The sequence below is a fragment of the Podarcis cretensis genome (genome assembly GCF_951804945.1).
Source record: "Podarcis cretensis genome assembly, chromosome: 2".
In the NCBI taxonomy this organism is placed as follows: domain Eukaryota; kingdom Metazoa; phylum Chordata; class Lepidosauria; order Squamata; family Lacertidae; genus Podarcis; species Podarcis cretensis.
Genome location: NC_137171.1, coordinates 29,972,651 through 29,991,901, shown reverse-complemented (window position 1 = coordinate 29,991,901; position 19,251 = coordinate 29,972,651). Strand labels below are relative to the sequence as shown.

The window sequence follows — 19,251 nt, the reverse complement described above, 5'->3', positions numbered from 1 at the left end:
AAATTTTGAAGTTTAATTTTTCTTTGTAGTTTTCTGTGATCAAAAAGGTTGTCAGATGCCTAGAAATAATGGTCTTAGCAGCTTTTTACTAGTATATTGCTTGCATTTGACATTATTTCTAGACAGTGGATTGATTAGTATTTGTATATTGATCAGCAATTATATTTAAATAAAACTATTTGTTCCCAAATTTTCAATATAAAGGCTCTTTGGAAATATTGAAAGAAGTCTAATTTACAATTTAATAAGCAAAACCTACCACTCATTGTTAGCAGGAAAAGTAATCTTTAATTAATATTGTATTTTTCATTCTGCATTATTAGCATAGGAGGACTTAAATAGCTTTAAAAAAATAACAGATGAACCCTTAGCTCTCAGCCCAACCAATTAATATGTGCTCTCTGGCTCTCTAATTCTGTGCATGCAAAAAGTCTCAGGTTCACTCCCTAGCATCTCCAGGTAGGCTGGTAAGACTTCTGCCTGAAATCCTGGAGAACCACTGCCAGCCAGTGTTGACAGTACAGTGGTGCCACGCAAGACGAACGCCTCGCAAGACGGAAAACCCGCTAGACGAAAGGGTTTTCCGTTTTGGAGGCGCTTCGCAAAACGAATTTCCCTATGGGCTTGCTTTGCAAGATAAAAATGTCTTGCAAGTTCCTGCGGGTTTTTTCCCCTTCCCCCCCCTTTTCCTAAGCCGCTAAGCCGCTTATCAGCTGATCCGCTGATAAGCCGCTTAACAGCTGATCGCTAAAAGCCGCTAAACCGCTAATAGCGCTAATCCGCTAAGCTGTCAATGGGCATGCTTCGCAAGACGAAGAAACCGCTATACGAAGAGCCTCACGGAACGGATTAATTTCGTCTTGCGAGGCACCACTGTACTGTGCAAGATGAATTAGCTGCCTTACTCCATATAAGGCAGCTTCCTGTGGTTAAGCAATTTAGGCACAAATTGGTTCATTTATCTATTTCATTTAGATTATATTAGTTGGTTATTATATGAGAATTCACCTCTGGAAAAGTTAAAAATCTATATATACAAGTTGATGGCAATGTAAAACCTAAGGTTCCACCATGCTCAATCTTCTCCCAGCACTATGCTTTATAGTAGGCTCTGGGGACAAATGCACAGCTCACTCTACATTTAGCCCTAAAACTTGTTATTCATTGGGATTTAAGAACCCACCCTGCCATACTCCATTATCAACCATGATCCTGAACCATTTAACTAAATATGACTTAAAATTAAAATGAAATTGAATTTAATTATGTTGGTTTGTTCACCTTCACAGCTTTAATCCAGCTTCTCCTTTTTGCAGAGAGCTCCAGAATTGGATGAAGGGCTGGAACTTGATCTCCATTTCTACCTGTCAGACTTGTGGGGCCAATTTAGCCAATATACATGCAATTTTAATTAGTCCTTCCCATATAAATGTTAGAACATATAGCTAGCAGGAAGTAAAGAGTTTTGAGGATAGAAATTTTTGAGGAGTAACATAGTTTATAAGGAAAAAATAAATGTCCAGTCATAACATTCAAGAGTCTTTCACTTTATGATACCTTCCTATTCACTGCTTTTCCCTCTTCTTTTAGACTTTTCCAGGACTGAAGTACAACTTCATGGATGTGTTCCCCAAAGTAACCTGCAGATCTCCCAAGGAAGTCCTAGAAATGGACATGCAGAAGAATCTGTCCTATGATTGCTCAGACCCAGGTATAGATCAGGAAGTGTTCCGTAGCGAAGCCTTTCAGAGACCCTACCAGTACTTGAGAAGATCTAGCAGAGGAGATTGTCTTGACACATTCCAGTATAAAGAAGGCTCTGTTGAAGGGACACCAGCAGAGTGCCTGCAGATGCTCCTGATCCATTGTGGAGTGATAGATCCTTCCTGGTCAGAACTGAGAAACTTTGCTTGGTTTTTGAACCTTCAACTGAGAAATTGTGAAACATCGGTGTTCTGTAATGCTGCTTTTGTCCACGATGCTTTACACGGCTTCAAAAATTTTGTGGTCACATTTATGATTTTAATGGCAAAGGATTTTGCTACACCATCTCTAAATATTTCTGATGAAAGCCCTGGGAATAAGTTTTTTGACATGGAAGGAGTCAAAGAAAGAGATCTTGTTCCATTCCTTCTAAGGAAGAAGTGGGAGTCGGAGCCCCACCCATATATATTCTTTAACGAAGACTCTATATGTATGACATTTATTGGCTTTCATCTTCGGAAGAGAGCCAATGGTAGCATTGATGCCATCAATCCCTTAAATGGAAGTGTCATCCGGGAAGGTGTGATGACATCTGAGCTGTATGAGGGATTGCTTCATCAGAGAGTCCCATTAAACATTAATTTTGATGAACTCCCTAGATATAAAAAAATTGAGACACTTTGCACAGTTTTAGGGCTCCAAAGACAAATGGATCCTGATGAAACATATGAGCTCACAACAGACAATATGCTAAAGATCCTTGCCATTGAAATGCGATTCAGGTGTGGTATCCCTGTTGTCCTCATGGGAGAAACTGGCTGTGGAAAAACCAGGCTAATAAAATTCCTGTGTGAACTACGTAGGAGCGGTGCGGATACCGATAACATGAAGCTTGTCAAGGTCCATGGAGGCACCACAGCAGATGCAATCTATGCCAAAGTCAGGGAAGCAGAAAACATTGCTATTGACAATAAACAACAATACCAGTTTGACACCATCCTGTTTTTTGATGAAGCCAACACCACTGAAGCTGTCAGCAGCATCAAGGAAGTCTTGTGTGATCGCACAGTTGAAGGACAGCCTTTGGTCCACAACTCAGGTTTGCAAATCATAGCTGCATGCAATCCTTATCGCAAGCATACAGGGGAAATGATTCAGCGCTTGGAATCGGCTGGCTTAGGCTACCGTGTCAAAGCAGAGGAGACCAAGGAAAAGCTTGGCTCCATTCCTCTTAGGCAACTGGTATACCGTGTCCATGCGCTCCCTCCTAGCATGATCCCTCTAGTGTGGGATTTTGGACAGTTGAACAACGTTACTGAAAAACTCTATATACAGCAGATTGTGCAAAGACTTACTAGGTCAATACCAATGTCTGATGTTGAGCTCCAGTTAATAACAGATGTGCTTTTTGAGTCTCAGACGTATATGAGGCAAAGGAATGATGAATGCAGCTTTATCAGCCTCAGAGATGTGGAACGCTGCGTGGAAGTCTTCAAGTGGTTCCACAGCCACAGTGAACTACTAATGAAACATCTGGAGAAGCAAGTTGCAGAGAGGAAGGCAGCTAAAGGTTTTGTCCAGCGAGACCCAGTCCTTTGGTCCTTGGTACTTTCAGTGGGTGTTTGCTACCATGCTTCCCTGGAAAGGAAAAAGGAGTACCGCAGAGTCATCAGCACCATCCTTCCAAAGCCATATGATGATGAAAAGGGAATCCTTGAAGAAATTGGCTTAGTTCAGGATCTCTTCTTGAGTGACCTACCTCTGAGGGAAACAATCGCCAAGAACTTAGCACTGAAGGAAAATGTTTTTATGATGGTTATCTGCATTGAACTTAAAATCCCCTTGTTTCTCATCGGCAAGCCTGGCAGTTCCAAATCTCTTGCCAAAACGATTGTGGCTGATGCCATGCAAGGCCAAGCAGCATATACTGATCTTTATAAAGAACTGAAGCAAATCCATTTGGTGTCCTTTCAGTGCAGCCCACACTCTACGCCTGAGGGAATCATCAACACTTTCAAGCATTGTGCTCGCTTCCAAGAAGGAAAGAACCTAAAGGAGTATGTCTCTGTGGTGGTGTTAGATGAAATTGGCTTGGCTGAAGACTCCCCCAAAATGCCTCTGAAGACCCTTCACCCGCTCTTGGAAGATGGCTGTGTTGATGATGATCCACTCCCTCATAAAAAAGTTGGCTTCATTGGGATCTCTAACTGGGCGCTGGATCCAGCTAAGATGAATCGAGGCATCTTTGTATCCCGTGGAGAACCAAACAAGAAGGAACTCATAGAAAGCGCAAAGGGTATCTGCTCTTCAGAACGCGCCGTCCTGCACAAAGTTGACCGTTTCTTTCCCATCTTTGCAAGTGCTTATGAGGAAATTTGCAAGACCCAAGGCAAGGAGTTCTTTGGGTTGCGGGATTATTACAGTCTCATAAAAATGGTGTTTGCTTTAACCAAAAAACTGAAAAGAGAGCCAGCTCCCCGTGAACTAGCAGAGATAGTTCTCCGTAATTTCAGTGGCAAAGAAGGTGTTGAGGCCTTGAACATTTTTATGTCTAGGTTCTCAGAAAAAGGAGATGTCATCCGTGAGGACATTGGTACAATTGATCTAGTTCAGCAGAACATTTACAGTGACTATGAGGATGGTGAATGCCGTTACCTGCTGGTGTTGACGGAAAATTATGCAGCCCTCCAGATCCTGCAGCAGGCTTTTTTCAAAGGTACACAGCAGCCAGAAATTATTTTTGGTTCCAGTTTTCCCAAAGACCAGGAATACACCCAGATCTGCCGAAACATCAACCGAGTGAAGATCTGTATGGAGACAGGGCAGATGGTCATTCTTCTCAACCTGCAGAATCTGTATGAAAGCCTCTACGATGCTCTCAACCAGTATTACGTTCAACTTGCTGGTCAAAAGTATGTTGACTTGGGCTTGGGGACCCATCGAGTGAAATGCAGAGTGCACCCTAAGTTCCGTTTGATTGTCATTGAGGAGAAAGAGGTGGTCTACAAACATTTCCCCATTCCGTTGATCAACAGGCTTGAAAAGCACTACCTAGACATCAATACTGTGTTGGACAAGAGGCAAAGAGACACTGTGGAAGAATTGAAGAAATGGGTGGACAGCTTCACAGCAGCTGAAACTGAAAAATACTTTATGGGCCAGCAGAAATATACCCCTTCTGATGTCTTTGTTGGCTACCATCCTGACACCTGTGCCTCAGTTGTCTTGCAGGTGACGGAGAAGCTGAAAATGGATGCTTCCCCTCAGGAACTGATGCGAAAAGTACAAGAAGAAGCCAAGTTGGTCCTGTTAAACTGTGCAACGCCCGATTCTGTAGTCCGCCTTGGTGATTCACGGCTGGGTTCCTTTCTGGCAGATGACTTGGCCAAGGTATACTTTCAGCAGCAACATCACACTTCGCTTGCAGAGTTCCTTTGTGCTTGCCTTGAGACAGAGTCTAGGGGTCACACAATCTTTACTGAGGTGAGTTGTTCTATAATATTTCTTTTTGTTTTTTAAAAAAATCACATTAAGAATCTGTACTCCTTGAGGATGCCATGAGGCTGCATTTTGAGAAATGCATGAGCATTTTGGCATATGGAAATATTTCCCACATCAAATCTCTTCATCAATGCCATATTTTCCTTTATACCAAATGCAAAACCTGCTAAGATTGAATGGAATACGTTTTCCCCATCTATCCTTTTTATTTCCTTTCATTAATTGCATGGCTCTCATGACAGGCACTTACCTTTTTGTACTTTGCAAAGTACACACAGATAGTGCTGTATTATTATTATTATTATTAATAATAATAATAATAATAATAATAATAATAATAAAGTACCTAGATCAGGAACTAAATATTTGCACAGCAAACCACATTCCGTCCTCTTTAGTTGCTTAGTTGCTCGTTTTTCCATTCTTGAATTAATTTATGAAAATTCACCAGCATTTTAATGTAAATTTCTCCTAATGAATACATTTTTGCATGGAGTTTTGACAAAAATATACACAGTTTTGCAAGCAATTTCCATAATATAATTGATTTCTGTGTATTATTTTCACTAATATATGCACTTAAATGCACACTTAACCCAGAAATATGTATTTGTGTACACATTTCTTTGCTTGAGAACTGCATTGCAAAATTCAGACAAATGTGACTTTCACACAAGTGTTTCAGTTCACATACTGCCTTGGAAAGTGCAAATCAGGTAAGTCCGCCTTTAAATGTGTTCTGAACCATATTCTTCCCCAACCCCTGAAACTCAATTTCTTCTTTCTTGTTAGATTTCTACTTTCTCCAGGCTCCTGACAGCAGCAGATACAGAGACTTTGAAGGCTGAAGTACAAGGCAAGTTGGGCAGCCTCAAAGTTCTGTTCTTGCAACAGTTTGACACAGAATACTCATTTTTGAAAGAGATTCGGTGAGTGTCCAATGTCCTTATAGACATAGCATGGTGTTCAGCTGACTTTTATTCAGAGTATACCTGAATCTAATGGACTTAATTTAGTCCTGTTTATTAATTTCAGTTGGTATAGGTAAAGGTAAAGGGCACCCCTGACCATTGGGTCCAGTCGTGACCAACTCTGGGGTTGTGGCACTCATCTCGCTTTATTGGCCGAGGGAGCCGGCGTACAGCTTCCTGGTCATGTGGCCAGCATGACTAAGCTGCTTCTGGCAAACCAGAGCAGCGCACGGAAACGCTGTTTACCTTCCCGCCAGAGTGGTACCTATTTATCTACTTGCACTTTGAGGTGCTTTCGAACTGCTAGGTTGGCAGGAGCAGGGACCGAGCAACGGGAGCTCACCCTGTTGTGGGGATTCGAACCTCTGGCCTTCTGATCAGCAAGTCCTAGGCTCTGTGGTTTAACCCACAGCGCCACCCACGTCCCCCATACAGTTGGTATACCCTGAGAAAAACTTAGCTGAATTATATATGATGGGTTGCATCCAATCCTAATCCTACTCAAAATAGACACATTCAAGTTAATAGACTAATTTATATTCATTAACTTCAGTGGGTTCATTAACTTCAGAGTAGAACTTGGTAGGCTACAACCTTAAATTGGCTGCAGTGCCAGGGGATATCTGCAGCCAGTAGCCTTTCCATTGGCTTACACAAAGGGCCACACTAAGAATATTCTCTTCCATAAACACTAGCAACTGAGGCAAGTATGCCCAGTCCATTAGGAACAGACAATATGAATGATTTTGTGACGCAGATGTTTATTCAGTTTTATTGTTAACCTGTCTTCATTACATTAGACTATGATTACAAGATGACTTCTTTTATGTGTATTTAATGACACTGGATTTTACTTCAATTATTTTTTCTGCTTTCTTGCTAAATAAAAAGCTTTTAAACAACACATACATCCAACCAGTTTGGTGCAATCTTTGGGTTTTTCTTCCAGCAATTTTCTAGATGCTACATCTGGAAGTAAAATCCTGATTATTCAGACACACTTTGAAAATGGATCTCTCAGTGCCCAGCTCGTTGCTTCAGCCAGGTATGTTGCATGTTAAGTGGCATGCATGATGCATTTTTCAGTGTTTTAATTAGAGAAATATTGAGCACAGGGCTAATAGTCATAGATGACATATAGTGTAAATAAAGGGTTGGGTTTTTTCTTTCAAGGTCTGCCATAAGTTCTTAAGAAATATAGGGGAGTGAAGATTGGGCAGAGGTGACTAACCATGTGGCAGCTGTGAAAAAGGCCAATTCCATGCTAGGGATCATTAGGAAAGGAACTGAAAGTAAAACTGCCAATATTATAATGTCATTATACAAATCTAAGGTGCAACTATATTTGGAATACTGTGCACAGTTCTGGCCTTGTCGATCCAAAAGCAATACAGTGGAACCTCGGTTTTTTAACGTAATCCGTTCCGGAAGTCTGTTCGACTTCTGAAATGTTTGAAAACTGAGGATCAAAGGGCAGCTGGCAAATCTAATTGGGGGAAAAAAACGAGAAACACTCCTTGGAAGCCATTCTGAGGCATGTTCAAAAACAGAAGCAGTCACTTTTGGGTTGTCGGTGTTCGGCTTCCGAAATGTTCGGCAGCTGAGACATTGGATAATTGAGGTTTGACTGTATTGTAAAGTTGAAAAAAAGCTCAGCAGATGGCTGAACTTTTCCCATGAGGAAAAGTTGTAGCATTTCAGACATTTTAGAAACGGTGAGTAAATGTACATACAGTTATGTGTGGCATGGAGAAAATTGATAGTGAACAGCTTTTCTCCCTCTTTCATAATACTACAACTCATGGGTATCCAGTGAAGTCAGTTGTTGGGAAGATTTAGGACAGACAAAAGAATTGGCTCCCACAAGTGGCACTGGTGGACACTAGTTTGGATGGCTTTGAAAGAGGGACACATTCATGGAGGCTGAGGCTGCCAGTGGCTGGTAATCCTGATGGATACGTAGTACCTCCCCTGTGGAAGGCAATATGCCTTATGAATACCTGTTTCTAGAAACCACAGGAGGAGAGAGTGCTGTTTGCTCAGTTCCTTCTTGCAGGCTACCTATAGGCATTTGGTGGGCCACAGCAAGAACAGGATGCTGTACTAGGTGGGCCATTGTCCTGATCCAGTAGCCTCTTCTTGTGTTCTTATGGTGTATGTAATAGTTAGTAGGCATCCTAATACTTTATGTTGGATGGAGTGGAAATGTAAGCTTTATGAATACTGAAATCATGATGGGAGATGTTGATTGATTGGTGGGTACTTTATGATGGGTATTTAACCCTGCTGTGTGAAACTGATGGAAGCCATTTCCTTCCCCTTGCAGATACTCAGTTGTTAACGAAATCAACAAAACAGATCAGGGTGAAACCTCCGTGTTTGTGTTCTTCATCACTAAACTGTCACGAGCTGAAGGAGGAAGTTCCTATGTAGGATTTCAAGGAGGTAGAACTATCTGTGTTCAGAGATTTAGAATAATTACTGGAGTGCATTTTTTATTATTAATCGCCATCATATAATATGCTAACAGTGGACTTCTGCTGAGTTATGATGGCTATCTAGCCTTAATTTCCCAAGCAGCTCAGGGCTCAGGCTGGATGACTGCTAGTCAGGTGGTGTAAGTCCCAGTCCAAAAGCGACTGAGCGCTGCTGAGAGTGCATAATCACACTTGCCATGTGGCGGTGGCAACTGCAAACAAACCTTACTTCTTTGCCACCATTGCCTTGTTAAACCACCTAGCAGATGATGAACAGCTAACCACTCTTAGGAGTGCTGTAATGGATTTACAAAGCACGTTGTGAATAAAAGGTACCACAGATAGGGCAGGTCCTGTAGAGGTGCACAGAGAAACATCAGATTGAGATTTGTGGGATTAGTTTCAGTTACCGCAGCTTGACAATGTAAAGAGGTCCGACAACCAAGAAATGCTCTTGTTTTCTGTTGCTAGGGTTGTGGCAGTCTGTGCATATTGATGACCTGAGGAAATCCAAGGATATTATCTCTGATGTAACTGCCCTGAGAAATGTCACCATCAGCCAGCTCTTTTCTGCAGAGCCTCCTGAAAGTAAGATGTGAATAAATGCATGTTGAGAGACAGTACACAAGTGAGAAAACATCTAGGCATGTCTGTATGTCTTCTGTTTTATATATGTATGTAGCATCAAATTTTGACAGAATAATTTGAGCTTTCACTGTTGAACGAAGGACTACACCAGCCCCCACCAACCCTACCAATGATCAGGGATGGTGGAGTTGTTGTCCAGCAATAACTGGACAGTGTTATATTATATTGACTATTCTTGCCCTAAGTTTATCAGCAGGCAACTTGCATCCCTGTATGACACCTTCTTTGTTGTTGCAGCTGTGATAATGGAGGGAATGGAAGAAAAGGAAGATGAGATGGGGGTGGAGAGGTTAGCAACATCTGAAACCCAAAAACTGACCGTAAGTTTAGATCCAATGTGTTTAATTCTATCCCTTGTTTCTTTGGGGTTAGATGGAGCCTATTTGTGCCTGCTCCATGAATCTCTGATACAAAATAAAGTTTCTTACAGGAACAGACAATAAAGCACTTCCAAGAACATGATTCTTTTAGTCTTGTTTATTTTTTCCCTATCTCATTCTAAATTATATGGGAATACTAATTCCATTCTGGTTTTTGTTGTTTGTGTTTTGTTTTTTTTTGCTCTTTAACAATATATTGCACTTGTGCTAGCCTGAGGATCAAAGGGCAGCTGGCAAGCCTAGTCCTCCTCTCTTGAGACCAGGGCCCTGTGGGATCTGATCTCTTTCCGCAGGGCCTGTAAGACAGAGTTGTTCTAACTGGCCTTTGGCTCAGAATCAGTTTGATTCCCTCCCCTTTTTCCTTTTCCTTTCTCCTCCTATGATGGAATTGCTCCCTAATTGTTTTAATGTTGTATCTTAATCTTTTAAATTATATTTTAATCAACTTGTTTTTATTATTGGTTGTTAACCGCCCTGAGCATGGTCTTGGCTGGGGAGGGCGGGGTATAAATAAATTATTATTATTATTATTATTATTATTATTATTATTCACAAAGAACATTTATAATCAAGCCACTACCTACCTTTAATCACCTCCAGAAGAATTGAACTGAATATATCACCTCCCCTACAGCATTCACTCTGTCCTTGCTTTGCCACCTGCTTTTGCTAAAGGGCCAATGGACGTTACTGGTCACCAACCTTTAGCCATATATATTTATTTTGGTTAGCATAACAACATGAGTGGCTCTTTTTTTGTGTGTTATCTGGATGTGACTGCTCTTTCCTGAGCAGATTTCTTGACAAAAGTCCTGCAAGGAGGACCTCCAACAATTACCATATGTATTCTTTCTTTAAGAGGGTAGCTTGTGGCTTGGACTTTGGTTTGTGCTTTTGCAGGATACTAATCGTATTTTTTCTTCCCTGCTATTCCTGGAAAGACCCAAGTCTTGGACACCACCATTCTTCTACGGAGCTGTGTGCAAAGAGCTGTGGGCATGCTAAGGGATCAAAATGAGGATGCCAGCCGCAGTACTAAGAGAATTGAAATCCTCCTTAGTCTTCTGTCTCAAGAAGATGACGTAAAAGGTATGAAGGACTAGAAGCACTTGGAAGTGGAAGGTATTTTATAGGAATGTGCAGGCCCCCTCCTCAATCCGATTTGGGTTGGGCCCCAGTTTGGGCCAGATTGATCTGTTCCACAGATCCGGATCACAATTTGTAATTTTGGATCTCCCTGTCCCACTGGAGGGACACAGCGACTTGCAGAGCTGATGTGTGGAGAAGCGACTTTAGCTGCTACTCTAGCCCACACACCAACTGTTAGACAGGAGGCCTCAGCAAAGCCCCTCTGCACCTCAGGCTTGTGAGGAGACCCCAGAGCCCAAAGAGGATATCTTCTTCGGGCTCGGGGGAGGGTCTCCTTGTGAGCCAGAATAACTGTCCAGTAGGGCTTCGTTGAACTACTCAGCTGAGGGGGGAGAGGGAAGCCTCCTGCCCCCCAACTGAGTAAGCTCTGATGCCTCTCAGGTTCACGCAAGGTGGGAGGTCGGCTTCATGCAACCGCCTGACCCTCATTGCGGAGTAGTTTAAAGAAGTCTCCCTCCCCACCTTTGGCTTCTGGGGGTATAATAATTTCCAGCTGTATAATAATCTCCTGCTGCAAATTGTTTTCCGCTCAGCACGCCAGGCACTGGTGACAGAGGGACTTAGAGCAGCGGTGATTTCCCTCGCAATATACCGCTGGGTGAAGGCGAAATTGCGCTATGGGCCTTCAAACCGGTCCTTGGTGATATATCGATATATCGCCCAGGCCTACTCTCCAGGGTGCTCCCAATATATGTGATTTCAGTTACATGCACAGAGGCCTGGAACATAACCCCCATGTAAATTGGGAATTGTCTGTATATTTTGTAATATTTGTTCATTTGTGGGTTTTTTAAAAAGTATTTTAAAACTGTAAATTACCTTGTGTGCCTTCACAGAATGATGGGATATAAATGCAATAAATAAATACATTTATGTCCTAAATATATTTTCCATATTTTATAATAGAATATTGATAAATGTAGTTGCTTAACTATACAGCGGTTCCTGCAGCTCTATAAATTATAATTTCATAGGGAACATTCATAACAGAAGAAGGGGGAAGCTAAAATTAATTTGCACTGTGCAGAGATTTTGCTTCAGAACTTGAAATTTAACCATAAGTAGTGCCAGTTGGCAAATTTTATGCTGTCTTTCCCCTCAGCCTCCTTCCTGAAGATAACAAAGACTCGCCTGTTAAGCCTTTTGGGGAAGCAAGAAGAAAATGTTTACACCATGAAAGAGTGGGTACGCCGAGAGGCATCAAACCTCAATGCCCTCCAAGAAGTAGGAACTTTCAGGTATACACAGAAGTTAAATCACTACACTTTTTCCAGCTCTAAAAAAGATAAGTCATTATCGAGGAAGCTCTTTGTACATACATGTTTAGGATATTTTAAGTGTACATGGAGGGGGTGCTGATTTTACTTGCAACTATATCAAGTGCTGCTTCAGAGGGGTCCCCTGATCTCTGGGTGTGTTTGCAGGAGCCTAAAAAGCTGTGTTTTTCTTTAGATCTGAGCTGTTCAGTACATTGCAGTGAGTGTAACTGGGTACAATACTGAAATCAAAAGCGTTCACTGGAAGCTATGTTAATATTTGGCTGTCTTTCAAAGGATTTGATTCCATTTTTGCTGGTACCATTAATCCTGGAAGTAAAATATGTATTTACTTTGCTTCAAAGACACAATTTAACAGGTTCTAGGAATAGTTGAAATGCAGAATTAGGTTGAATATATATATATATAATATTCTCTCTCTCTCTATATATATATAAATTTATATATATATATATATATAAAATTTATTTTATATACCGCCCTTCATCAACAGATCCCAAAGCAGTTCACAAGATAAAAATACAAGATAAAAGCACAAATAAACGTAAACAACAACAAAAATACCTCCCCCCAGCTAAACATACTTGAAAGGCTGTAGAATGTTAATCAGCCAAAGGCCTGATTGAAGAGAAACATTTTTGCTGGGCACCTGAAAACATATAATGAAAATGCCAGATGAACGTCCCTAAGGAGAGCATTCCACAAGCACTTTTCTCCATAACATTCTCCCTTGAAATGTTCAATCAGAATGTTCCTGAAGGAGTGTATGCCTTTCTTAACATTGGGTATTGCCTTTTTGTTTCCTTTACCTCTCTTGACACTTGCAGAGACACCCTGTGGAAGCGGGTCCAGAGTGTGGTGACTCCATTTATGGCCTATATGTTGTCTGTCCTAGACAGTGACTGCAACCTGGACCTATTGGTCAGACCAACAACAGAAAAGTGTGTGAAAGCTCTGTGGCTATTCATCTTCAATGATCTCAAGCTGCTGGACATCCCTTACATTATGGGCCAGAACAAGTAAGTGGCATAAAGAAGGCATGAATGGTTGCCAATGAATTGATGGCTTGCAAAAATCTGAATGGTGAAGGTGATTTTGATTCCATGTGAGGGACTTATCTTGAAAGCCGTTTATTCAGTTAGCAAAAAAAAAAAAAAAATGTTCCAGTTGTATGCCATGATGTTTTGGCAGCACATTTCTCAGTGGGCATGACTTACGAGCCAGATCTCCTTAAAGGAGTAATGTTGTGCTTGTCAAATGCTTTTTTGAGAGATCAAAACTCAAGGATTGGTAAACATAACTCTTTACCTGCTTCTTTCTAAGTGCTGAAACAAAACATTGAGCTTCCTGCTTAGTAATGGGATATCTCTAGCTTGCTAACTTAATTTACATGTGTCTTGCCCAGTTCCCAAACTGAGACTATTCTGGTGCAGAGCTACTTTAAGAAATCAACAGGTGCTGGCAACGAAATGCCCTTCAGCTGGAAGATAAAAGATTATTTGGAAGATCTTTGGGTTCAAGCTCAATACATCCCTGGTAATGAAGGTGAGAATCCAGAGGGAACACACAGAGAATTACCAGTAGGAGGGATCCTGGATTGGCTTGTGTCTCTCCTCATGTGTAGATGAGCTTTCTACACATCCATCTATAACCTGGGAAAACTCTCTCTGACAAACATTTGTTAGGGGAGTATGGGGATGGTGTGAGAGAATGGCAGTATGTGAGGCTAGCCTCTACAGCTCTGTGGACCCCCTCAACACTTTCATTCATTGAGGGGTTATTTGTCCCCTCCCATATGGAAACAGCCAGAAGCAGCTTGTTATGGCTTGAGGGGTATTGCTAAAAATAATTTGGGATACTGATGACTACTAAAAACATTGCTAAAATGAAACACAGTTCTGCCCCCGCTCAAATCTTTGCCCGAACTTGGCATGCCAGGTTTTATATTAAAATAGATAGTTTAAAAAGTCTAGGAGATTTAGCAGGGAATCTTGACCAGCCACTGTAAACAACAGAGCAGTTTCCAGTGTTATGGGAAATTGATAAGAAAATTATACAGCAATATGCTTTAATAAAATAGCACCGGTGAGATGCTATAGTAATTAAAATTTTCATATAACTTAAATATTCCAATTCTACTGTTGTCCTACAGACAGATTTGTAAGCATCTTTCAGAAGAAACCACTGGGGCAATATATTGCTGATCTCCCTGAGGAAGAGAGGGAGCACCTTTTTCACTGTTACGTCAGAGACTTCATCCTCCTGACAATGGGCGTTTCTTCTCATAAGGAGCTAAAGGTAAGTACCGCAACATGAGACATCAAGATGCTTAGAACATTGTGTGTGCCAGTTGTAATGCCCAGGAGTTGTGTGCTGTAGTGTTTGACTGAAACACATACTTCAGCAGCATATGGCTAAAGTAGATGAATATCACACAGACATGGAATGAGATGGTGATTGCACACACTTGTTTTATCTGAATGAAGAAAATTCCAGACTGCTTGAAAGCTCATGCTGTTAGATCTCAACAAGTAGGATTTTGTCCCCACTTCCCTGTCCTAGCTGTTCCATATTCAGTATTCTCTCACTGCATCAGCTGGGGGATCTTGAGGTGTAGCTACTTAAATACGCCTGCGCATATAACCTCCTGTCCTGTATTTATCCCTTAGGATGACTTAAAAATTTGATTTCGACTTCCAACCCTTGGGGATGTTTCTTTGGGTTGAAATCATTACAACACTAGAGGGGTTTCTTCCCCTTCACTTTCATTTTACAGTAGCATAGCAAGTAGATCAATGCACAAAATATCCCCTCCTACTTTATTTTGACTCTACCTTCAATCTACTGGAAAATTCCCTATGGTAGAAGTTTCTGACAAGTTGTTTCCCCAGTCAGGTGGTTATTGGAATGACAGCAGCCTAAGCAAGGCATTTGCATCTAAAGAGGTTTAATGTCTGTCTTCTGTGTTCAGACGAGCTCACCAAAAATTAAACTATGAAATGTGTTTTCAGGTAAACTAGCTCCAAAGTGTACACGCCCAACTGCTGTAAACAAAAGTGAGAAAAAGTCCTGTAGGTACCTGTGGAGTGAGATACATTTTACCCCAGTAATACATGCATGATTGAAACAGTTTTCCTGAATGTGTTATAATTCTAAAGATAAAAGTCTCATCTACATAAGAATCTGTAGATATTACCGCACAAGATTTGCTTCCAGTGACATTGTTTTTCAATTTCTAGTTGCTGCAGGCAGCTCTCTTATCATGTATGGAGGAAATGAAGGCTGCTTCTTCCAATGCAGAAGAGAGGGTGCTGCCCCTCCCCTTTATCCATCTTTGTTACCGTGAGTTTAGGAGTCGTCTGCAAAACCTTTCCAGGATTCTTGCTGTGTACCCTGATGTGTCCAATTCTCTCACAGAACATATTGAGAAAGGAGACAGCTTCTCGCATCGCCAAATGGTAGGAATCATATTGGGTGGATGGTAATATTTTAGTCCTACTAGAAAAAGTGTGTTTTTAAAATGTTAGGGAAAATGATAATATCTTTTAAGGGCGATTGCTAAAAATCACACAAGGCTTTAACATTTATGTGTCTTATTTGTTCTTTGATGCTCTGATAATTAGTCTCTTTTGTAAATACGTACAATCAGCACAAACCACAGTCTCCTTACAAGTGCAGGAATTAGATGTTGAATTTGCAGTGTCCCAAGGTACAGCGGAATGATGAGGAGTACGTGCCACATACTCTATATTACTTTATTTACACTTCAAAGCTGGTAGATTACAGAAAAACATCTTGCCTCTGCCGGAGCAGAGAAAGCATCCTCTCTCCTCTGAAGCACGGAGAGAAACACTGTGAGAACAGTGAAAAACAGGAAACCAGTGTACGTCACATCCAGTCTCCTTTCCCGTGGGAAAACCCAACAGCACAAACTGTGGAATGTAAACACCTGTCTCGTGACAAGCACTTCGCTGCACAGTGAAGAGAGCAGAAACCAACATCCTCCCCCTTTCTGTGAACATCACTGGGCAGCGTGTTCGTACAATATCAGTACAAACCCAACTTCTGCACATAGGTACAGTGTTGATCCCTTGATACAATCTTGGACAATACATCAGCAGGAATTTCATTACCTGGCATATAGGACACCGTTACGAGTCCCTTCTGAATACGTTCCCTAGCATGTTGCAACTTCAGTTGCAAGTGCTTCGTGCTTTGATTGCAACCTTCAGAATTCAGCAAAGCCAAACATGCTTTGTTGTCCTGGTAAACCTGGATTGGACATTTGACAGGAATTTTCATGTCTTTGCACAATTGTAACAACCATTCACAATCCTTAAGTGAATAAGACAGTGCATTCAGTTCAGCTTCACAAGTACTTAAGCTAACTGTTGTTTGCTTCTTGCATGACCAATCAAATAGACCCTGATTGTACATATAGCAAACTCCAGACGTGCTTTTCCTGTCTGTAGTGTCACTTCCAAAACTTGCATCTGCAAATATCTCAAGACCACCAGACTTCTGATTGTTAAATCTCAGTCTGTAATGCATAGTGCCTTTCAAATAGCGCGCTATACGTTTCAGAGCTTTCCAATCCTTAACAGTAGGATTGTTGACTTGTCTGCTTAGCAAATTACAGCTAACAGCAATGTCTGGTCTTGAACATCTGGCAATGAAGTTTAGCTTGCCTAGCACACTTCTGTACAGTGTAGTGTCAGAAAATGCTTCTTCAGTGTCATCTACCTGATCACCTGTTATCATCGGTGTGTCTACAGGGTTAGCATCCATCAGGTTTAGTTTGCTTAACACATCAGCAATTTTCTGTGACTGGTGTACTAGAATGTTACCATCTTGATCTCTCTCTATTTCAAGAGATAGGTAGTTGTTTACCTCACCAAGATCTTTCATGTCAAAGTGTTCTTTCAGTTGAGCTAGGGCGTTATTGTACATTGTGACATCATCCCAAAAGAATAAAAGATCATCAACATAAAACAAGCAATACAGCTTCTTTTGCCCCTCCTCTTTGACAAATACACATGGATCAGCTTTCCCTTGCTGAAAACCTAGAGAAAACAATACCTCAGTGAGTTTTGTGTGCCAACACCGTGCACTTTGTTTGAGACCATAAAGGGACTTCTTCAGAGCACAAACAAATCCCTGTTTTACCTGTACGCCATCAGGTGGAAGCATATAAAGTGATTCATCTAGAGATCCGTACAGAAAAGCTGTATTTACATCGTGGTGACTAATGTGTAGATTCTCCTCTGCAGCTAGCTTGAGCATAAGCCTAATGCTCTCATACCTCACTGTGGGTGAGTAGGTCTCATGATAGTCTTCACCTGGTACCTGTGCAAAACCTCTGGCTACCAATCTGGCTTTGTGTCTGACTATCTTGCCATTTTGATCAGTTTTCGCTTTGAAGACCCATTTGCTTCCAAGCAGTTTCATTCCTGGAACTACTGGAACAAGTTCCCATGTTTTGTTCCTTTCCAAGGAATCAAGCTCAGCCTTCATGGCATTTAACCATGGCTCAGCTTCCTTTGAATCCAAATCCTGGATTTCTTGGAAACTTGAAGGTTCAAATACCTTCTTGGAGCTTTTAACAGCTGTTACTGCTATCTTGGCAAACTCATCAGCAAATCTCTTTGGAGGTTTGCCTTTTGTGGCTCTTTGTGACCTGCGAACTAGCCTTAGGTCTTCAACAGTCTCCTCTTCCTTCTTGGGAGAAAAGTGACCTATTGTGAACAATGGTTCCTCCAATTCTTGATCAGAGCTTTCAGAGGGTCGCATAGAGGCTTTCGCACTCTTGAAATCCTCTGAATCACCCGATTCAGTTTCAGACTCAGAATCAGAACCTTCATCAGTGGGTGTGGGTTGCTGTGGCTGCTTTTGACTATCCTCAGTCTCATCACTGTCTTCAGGATAACATTGGAAAATTCCCACATTCTCCCCCCACTTGGCATTGTACTCAACACTTCTTGTGAGCTTAATTGTCTTAGAGTCAGTCATCATTATTCTGTAAGAACCTTTCTGATAACCTAGAAAGATACCATGCAATCCACGCTTGTCTAACTTGGAGCTTTGTGGTGAGTGAACCCACATGTCAGAACCAAAAATTTTCATGTGTTTGATGTATGGCTTTTTACCAAACATCTTCTCATAGGGGGTACAACCAATCGCTGAAGATAACCTGCGATTATAACTGTAAACAAAACACGAGAGAGATTCGGCCCAATAACTCTCTGGAAGATTGGCATCATGTAGCAAGGTTTTTAACCCTTGAAGCAATGTTTGATTTGCCCTCTCGCAAAGTCCATTCTGCCATGGCGAGCGAGGACTAGACAAATCGTGTTGAATTCCTTTCTCAGACAGAAAAGTTTCAAACTGCTGAGAAGTGAATTCCCCCCCGCGATCAGTGAAAAGAATTTTTATCTTCTTACCATGCACATTTTCCAACCAAGCACAGAATTCCTTGAACCTTGGAAAAGCCTCTGATTTCTGCTTGAGATTGTACACATAAATATACCTGGAAAATGCATCAATGAGAACCATGAAGTACTTATTTCCACCCAAAGAGGGCGATAGTGGTCCAACCAAATCAGCATGAACAATTTGGTACGGTTCTGTAGCTTGCCTACTAGACACCTTACCTTTCGCAGCCATTTTCACCTTGTTTGCTGCGCATGCCTTGCACTTCATGTGGTACCTGCAGGGTTTAATAGTCATACCTTCAACCAAGGCAGGCATTTTAGATACTGCCTCAAAATGCAAATGACCAAATTTTCGGTGAAAATCATGAATACATCCTGCATGCAAACTTTTGTTAGAACCTGCAATGCAACAAGTGTCATCCTGCACAACATCATCATAATATAAAACATACAAACGATCAACATATTCAGCATGCAATACATAATCATTTTTCTTTGTGATGATGCACCTTTTGTTCTTAAAGAAAACGTCAATTTTCCGCTCATTCAGCTGTCCAACGCTGAGCAGATTATATTTGGCATCTGGTACGTAAAGCACATCCTGTATCGATAAGTCCAAACTGTGAAGAACAACAGTTCCGTAGCCTTTACTGGGGATTGTGTGGTCATCCACCTGGTGAATTGCACCTTCCTGCGGTGTAAAAGACACAAAC

General features: G+C 41.4%; 2 protein-coding genes across 2 annotated transcripts in view; one reads left to right on the top strand and one right to left on the bottom strand.

Annotated features, from left to right (window-relative positions):
• Nucleotides 1-19,251, bottom strand: part of LOC307209943 (uncharacterized protein) — a 501,253-nt gene that overhangs the window by 121,382 nt on the left and 360,620 nt on the right. The gene's annotated exons all lie outside the window — the stretch shown is intronic.
• Nucleotides 1-19,251, top strand: part of LOC307209914 (E3 ubiquitin-protein ligase RNF213-like) — a 111,023-nt gene that overhangs the window by 60,318 nt on the left and 31,454 nt on the right. The window contains exons 28-39 of the mRNA XM_079965299.1: nucleotides 1,591-5,187; nucleotides 5,998-6,134; nucleotides 7,126-7,221; nucleotides 8,503-8,621; nucleotides 9,125-9,241; nucleotides 9,539-9,621; nucleotides 10,623-10,770; nucleotides 11,933-12,068; nucleotides 12,935-13,126; nucleotides 13,513-13,652; nucleotides 14,260-14,405; nucleotides 15,347-15,565. Of these exons, the coding sequence (XP_079821425.1) occupies nucleotides 1,591-5,187; nucleotides 5,998-6,134; nucleotides 7,126-7,221; nucleotides 8,503-8,621; nucleotides 9,125-9,241; nucleotides 9,539-9,621; nucleotides 10,623-10,770; nucleotides 11,933-12,068; nucleotides 12,935-13,126; nucleotides 13,513-13,652; nucleotides 14,260-14,405; nucleotides 15,347-15,565 (5,130 nt within the window). The remainder of the gene's footprint in view (nucleotides 1-1,590; nucleotides 5,188-5,997; nucleotides 6,135-7,125; nucleotides 7,222-8,502; nucleotides 8,622-9,124; nucleotides 9,242-9,538; nucleotides 9,622-10,622; nucleotides 10,771-11,932; nucleotides 12,069-12,934; nucleotides 13,127-13,512; nucleotides 13,653-14,259; nucleotides 14,406-15,346; nucleotides 15,566-19,251) is intronic.